Source organism: Dendrobium catenatum, unplaced genomic scaffold, assembly GCF_001605985.2.
Source record: "Dendrobium catenatum unplaced genomic scaffold, ASM160598v2 fragScaff_scaffold_82, whole genome shotgun sequence".
In the NCBI taxonomy this organism is placed as follows: Eukaryota; Viridiplantae; Streptophyta; class Magnoliopsida; order Asparagales; family Orchidaceae; genus Dendrobium; species Dendrobium catenatum.
Window position 1 is genome coordinate 75,048 of NW_021318544.1, and position 6,485 is coordinate 81,532.

A 6,485-nucleotide genomic window follows, 5' to 3' on the forward strand; every position below is an offset into this window, starting at 1 on the left:
ACCTTTTGGTTGCTTCATATAAATTGATTCATCAAGTGTACCATGTAAAATGCATTTGTAACATCCAATTGATGTATTTCCCACTTGTTCACCAATGCTATTGTAAGCATCGTTCTGATGGTTAGAAACTTTGCAACCGGGTTGAACGTTTCAAGGTAGTTGATTCCATACTCTTGATTATTTCCTTGAGCCATAAGCCTTGCTTTAAATCTGGCGATAGAACCATTCGAGTGATATTTGGTACGAAATGTCCACTTGCTTCCAAGAACCGGAACATTATGTTGGGGATGGAACCAATTCCCATGTTCCTTGTTTTTGAAGTGCAAGAAATTCCTCACCCATAGCCTTGCGCCAGTGTAAAATTTTGATAGGTTGATTATAAGATGTTGGTTCGGCTTCATCTGGGCTTTGTGATTCTTCTTTTTGCTGAAACAGATTAAGCATAGTTCTTGGTTTGAGAGATCCTGTGTGAGATCTAGTTGTCATGGGATGATGATTCACAGTCTATTGTGGCAAATTATTTGCTTAGGGAACAATGTTAGAACTGTTATCATTGTAGCTTTGGAAAACTGAGACCTCAGTAGGTTGAGAATTCATTTCTGTATCAGATAAATGGTTTGAAATAGTGGTAGATAAATTGGGTTGAGCTGGTATTGTAGAAGGTGGAATAAGAAGTTGAGAACTGGACGTAGTAGTATTGGATTGAGGAGTGATGGATGGCACAGAATGAAAAGGAAATGAGGTCTCATCAAATTTTACATGTCTGGATACATAAATTTTATTGATTAATATGTCCAGACATTTATATCCTTTTGAGACACTTGAATATCCAATAAATGCAGATTGTAATGATCTTGGTTCATGTTTATTTCGTTGATTTGGTGGAAGACAAGGGAAACATGAATAGCCAAGAACTCTTAGAACCGAGTAATCGGGTTTCTGGTTATACAATAGCTCAAGAGGAGTTTGAGCTGAAATTGTTCTTGAATGAAGTCTATTGATAAGATAAGAGGCTGCAAGCAATACCTCTAGCCAAAACACTTGGGGAATACATGCAATATGCATAAGTGTTCGAGTAGTTTCTATAAGATGCTTGTGCTTTCTTTCGGCTAGATCATTTTGTTCTGGTGTGTAGGGACATGCACTTGATGTTGTATACCCTGTTGGCTTAAAAAACTTGCAAACTGAGAATTTATATATTCTTTTCCCCATCAGTTCTAAAACATTTTATGCTATGACTAATTTGTTTTTCAACCAGATTCTTTAATTTAATGAAAATGGAAAAGACCTCAGATTTGCATTGCATAGGAAAAATCTAATTGAACCTAGAGAAATCATATATGAATATGACATAGTACTTGAGACCTTGATTACAAGTAACAGGCGATGGACCCCAAACATCAGAGTGAATGAGTTCTAGGGGTTGAGATGATCTGTGTGTAAAATAGGGAAATGACAGTTTGTGACTTTTTGAAACACTACAGTGAGTACAAACAGGGTAATATGTGGGTATATGCAGCAGCTTGTTATTTTTGGAAACAATATAAATGGTATGTAAATGCAGATGGCCTAGTCTTTGATGCCAAAGGAAGGAAGCTTGCTTGTTAGCAGCGAGAGCATGCTGGGAGATCAAACTGGAAGTCTTGCCAACCGGATATAAGCCTTTATGGCTTGGTCCTAAGAGAAGAGTTTTGCTTGTCTTCAAATCATTGATGACAAAACCCGAAGCATAAAAAAAATAGAGAGATTATTGACTATGGTTAGATTAGAAATGGATAGCTAATTATGTGACAGTTTTTGGATATGAAGAAGAGGAGAAAGTTGGAGCTTACGGTATGGAGTATGAAGTATGCCATTGCTAGAGTGTGCTATAGGTAATGATCTACTGTCTCCAATTGTGATAGTATCACTGCCATTGTAAGTTTCTTCTTGAGAGACACTGTCCAAAAAGTTTGTTAGATGCACTAAAGCACCAGAATCTAGGTAACAGTTTGGGTTAGGTTGTTTATTTGCAGCCACCATTGCCCGTGAGTTTGCTTGACTGTTCTGATGAGATTCTTGAGGATTGTATTCTGTATTGAGCCTGTGCCAACAGTTATACGCTGAATGGCCTCTTTTATTACAAATTTGACATGTGATAACAGTTGTTGATGATCTCCCTTTTGTAGTCTGATGACCTGAACGACCACGGCCTCTGCGTCCGCGTCCCCTTGCTGAATAGAGAGCTGTAGATTGATCCGTGATCGTGACTTGCTTAATCGAATCGGCTTGAATGTTTATTTCTTCACTTATAAGAAGTGAATATAAATCATCCAGACTTATAGGCTGAAGATTAGTGCGAATTAATGTTTTAAATGCTTGATACGATGATGGAAGGCCGTTTAAGATATACAGTATTATATCTTCTGTATCAACTTTGGATCCTGCCGCTGCAATATTATCAACTATGTTCTTGATCTCTATCAGATATTGCGCCATTGTGAGATTCTTCATCTGTATATTATGAAGCTCATTTTTAAGCTGTATTACTTGTGATCTATTTGACGATCGCAATCTACGTTCTATCGTTGTCCAGATAGCCGAACATGTTTCAAGATTTATGACATATGGTAGGATCGTCAGAGACAGAGACGAACAGAGAGCAGCTGCCAGATTTTGATCTGTTAGAACCCATTCATTGAATTTAGGATTAATCTCTGTAGAACCATCTTGACGCTGCCGAAGTCTAGATGGAGAAGATGTGGTGGGAAAAAGAAAATTAGAAAAGCCATTTGCATTAAACAGCTTAAGCACCTGTGATCTCCCAATGGAATAATTCTCTGGAACAAGCTGCGCTTGAACTAAAATCTTGATGTTGGAAATGACGAACTTGAGAGATGAAGGTATGTTGTACTGATCGTCAAATGCTACATAAGATTGATTTCCTGTCTGTGATGAAGAAGAATTCGCCATGAAAGGAAACTAAAGAAACAGATTACGAGAAAATCAAGAATCAAGATGAGTTCCGATGATCTCCTGCTCTAACACCATGAAGAAGTTTAGAGAGAGAGAGAGAGGAAAACAGAGAAGAGCAATGATCAGAAGATTTTTATTTCATTTCATATCTTTTGCATACAGCAGTGAACCGGCATTTGTAGACTAAGCTAACTAATGATATAAGTACACGTGTATAGAACGTTCTTGTTCGCTGCACTTGTTGTTGTTTCTGTTATTAATCTCTATTTCTACTGTTGAGACTGCAGATGAGTAATTAAAATGGAAGACTCGATGCATTCAAAGGAATAATTTGATCATGATATCTTTGGCTTCTCTTCAATTTTTAAAAAAAGCTCATTATTTTTCAACCAAATCTCTTATCCGCACCATGCCCTCCTCCACGTGCATGCAAATCCTTGAAGATTGCATTCTCTTCAAAAACCTTCCTTTGGGTTCCCAAATCCACTCCAAGATCATGGTCTCCGGATTCGCATACGATTCGTTCCTCTCCACCAAACTCATCACTCTCTACTCTCTTTGCGGTGATCTCTCGACTGCATTAACAATCTTTGAACTCTTCCCAACCTGTAATGTTTTTCTACTTAATTCCATGATCAGGGGTTACTCGTCGAATGGCTTATACCCGGAAGCTATTAGCCTGTTTCATAGAAAGCGGATAGAAGGTCTCTTGCCTGATTCTTATACATTTTCTTGCGTTTTGAAGGCATGCGCTTTGTTGCTGGACCTTCGCCAAGGTGAGCACCTGCATCAGCTTGCTGTTGAAAGTGGTTATGATGCAGATACGTTTGTTTCGAACTCTTTGATTTTTATGTATGCGAAGTGTAGCAGTTTGGAAGAAGCCGTGCGTGTGTTCGACAGAATGCCCCAAAGAGATGTTGTTTCATGGAACTCAATCATTTCAGCCTACGCATTGAATGGTTTTGATTTAGATGCTGTAGAAACGTTAAGCGAGATGATTGGAAATGGATTGAAGCCAGATCAAGTGACAATTATCAGCATCCTTACCTTTTGTTCTACTATTGATATAGTTGTTCGAGAAATTCATGGCTTCGTACTTAGAAATGGAGTCGAGACTGCTGCTCTCATGATTCAGAATGCTCTGATTTCTGCTTATGGAAAGTGCGGTATGACTGATGGTGCTCAGAGGATTTTCAATGGTTTGGTTTGGAAGGATAAAGTCACTTGGAATGCATTGATTGCTTCTTTTGCTCAGAATGGCTTGTTTGAAGAAAGCTTGCAGCTTCTGAGGCACATGAAAGTCTGTAGATTGGATTTGGATGTTGTTACTTATAGTGGGATAATCTCTTCCTTAACACAAACCAGTCTATCCAATGAAGCAATGGTGGTGTTTCATGAGTTGTTGAATGCTGGATTAAAGCCTGATGTTGTCGCCATCGCAAGTGTTCTTCCTTCGATTTCTGGCTTAGATTACTGTAAACAAACCCATGGATACTCATTCAGGCATGGCCTTGAGCCAGACAGAAGGGTTAGGAATGCTCTTGTTTCAGTCTACAGCAAGTGCGGTTCAATTGAATATGCCAAACAAGTATTTGAAGCAATCAAAGACAGAGATGTGATATCATGGAGCTCAATGGTTGTGGGATACTCACAAAACCTCTATTTTGTTGAATCACTTGAAACATTTAGGGAGATGATGTTAGCTAAAATGGAACCAAATCCGGTTACAATCACTAGTGCATTGTCTGCTTGTGCTGGAGCTTCTGGATTGAGGCTAGGAAAGGAGCTTCATTTATGGGCAATTAAGAATTCATTTGAAGGTCAAGCTTTTGTGGGGAGTGCTTTGATTGATATGTATGCTAAATGTGGGAGAATTAAAAACTCTAGAACAGTGTTTGATTTGATGAATGACAGGAACTTAGTCAGTTGGAACTCAATGATAGGAGGTTATGCAATCCATGGGCTAGCTCACAGTGCTCTTGAAATCTTCGAAATGGTCACAAAACCAGATGATGTAAGCTTCATTGCAGCGCTCTCAGCATGTAGCCATGGAGGACTGGTTGAGGAAGGGATTGCAATTTTTAGCAGAATGAAGGAATTCAAATTGACTCCAAGAGAAAGCCACTATGCGTGTATGGTTGATTTGTTAGCGCGCTCCGGAAGGATAGAACAAGCTCTCGCCTTAGTAAGGACAATAATGCCGGCACAAGCCAGTGTTGAAATCTGGGGAGTTTTGCTTGGGGCTTGCAAGGTGCACTCTAATTTCGAGATTGGAGTCTATACCGGGGAGCATATAATTGAATCCGGGAGTGCGAATTCTGGATATTATGTGCTATTTTCGAATGTATTGGCGAATTTTGGGAGGTGGGGAGATGTCGAGAAGATGAGGAGGAGAATGAAGGAGAAGGGAGTGAGGAAAGGTAGTGGGTTTAGCTGGATAGAAGTGAACAAAAGAGTACATTCTTTTGTTGCAAAGGACAGAACGCATCATCCAGAGTGGGAGAGTTTGTTCAAGGTGTTAAAATTCTTGGGTGAGCAAATGAAAGGAATGTATTGTTAGAAGCTTTGTATATATTTTTGCTATTGTTCGTTCTTGAAGGCATAGAGAAGTACTGAGTAATTTGTGTACCAACTTGAGAAAAGTACTGTTTTTTAAAGGGAAGCAAAATGCAATATGCAGTGCTGTGGAATACACAAGTTGCACCTGATTGAAATCAGCTAAAGATGTCTCTGCCTAGGCTTCAAGAGTTGAACCGCCCTTTGCCAACTCCATCCCACCAATGTGTGCATTGGCCAAGGCTCGGATGTTCAAAGTGGTTCGTTGTACCATCAGTGTGGTTGGCTTAAACAACAAGAGAGGTAGATAAAAGCTTTGATTAAAAGTGCTTTCCCTGAGATTAAAATCTGCTGCCAGCCATTAGTTAGGAATCACAAGTCTGGACCTCGAGTGATCCATTGTATGAAATATTTTATTTGTAGATATTTTAAAAGTAAATGTGGTGTTTTAAATTTCTTATGGGCGTTCCTATTTTCTTAGTATTTAAAATGTATTATCCTATAATTATAATTTAAATGATATATTGAAATTTGTATGACCGTGAATATAAATTTTAATGGAAATGCATTTATAAATTATAATTTACTATTATCAGACGATATGTTGATATCTAGGTGTGATAAGTTTAATTATATTAGATCTATTATACATAAAAACATAAATTTAAATAATGATATAATTTTCATAATAAAATATGAGTGATTAAAATGGGGGAATTTCTCGATAGGCATTAGTTAAATTTTATGAACCCTCAATTTGGTCAGTGGTTTTATAGCTTGAATAATATCTATAAAAAGGCTATTATTTTAATATGATATAAAAAATAATATTTGAGAACTATTTATGATAATGTGAATAATTATATTAGATAAATTATTAAAGTGATAACTATTTATGATAATGTGATTGAAAATATATAGTCGATTTAAATATAATGATAGAAAATATGTGAATTATTTTGGTTTTTAAAACT

The 6,485-nt window shown here is 37.6% G+C and overlaps 1 protein-coding gene across 1 annotated transcript; it reads left to right on the forward strand.

Moving 5' to 3' along the window:
- The first annotated feature begins 3,242 nt into the window (after positions 1 to 3,242).
- Positions 3,243 to 5,950, forward strand: LOC110093069 (pentatricopeptide repeat-containing protein At5g16860-like). The gene has a single exon (XM_028696654.1). The coding sequence runs from the start codon at positions 3,293 to 3,295 to the stop codon at positions 5,513 to 5,515; it is 2,223 nt and encodes a 740-aa protein (XP_028552487.1). The 5' UTR covers positions 3,243 to 3,292; the 3' UTR covers positions 5,516 to 5,950.
- Positions 5,951 to 6,485: the final 535 nt, after the last annotated feature.

What these genes read in the sequence shown, in the direction of transcription:
- LOC110093069 (XM_028696654.1), top strand. Translation starts at nt 3,293, where the DNA reads ATGATATCTTTGGCTTCTCTTCAATTTTTAAAAAAAGCTCATTATTTT.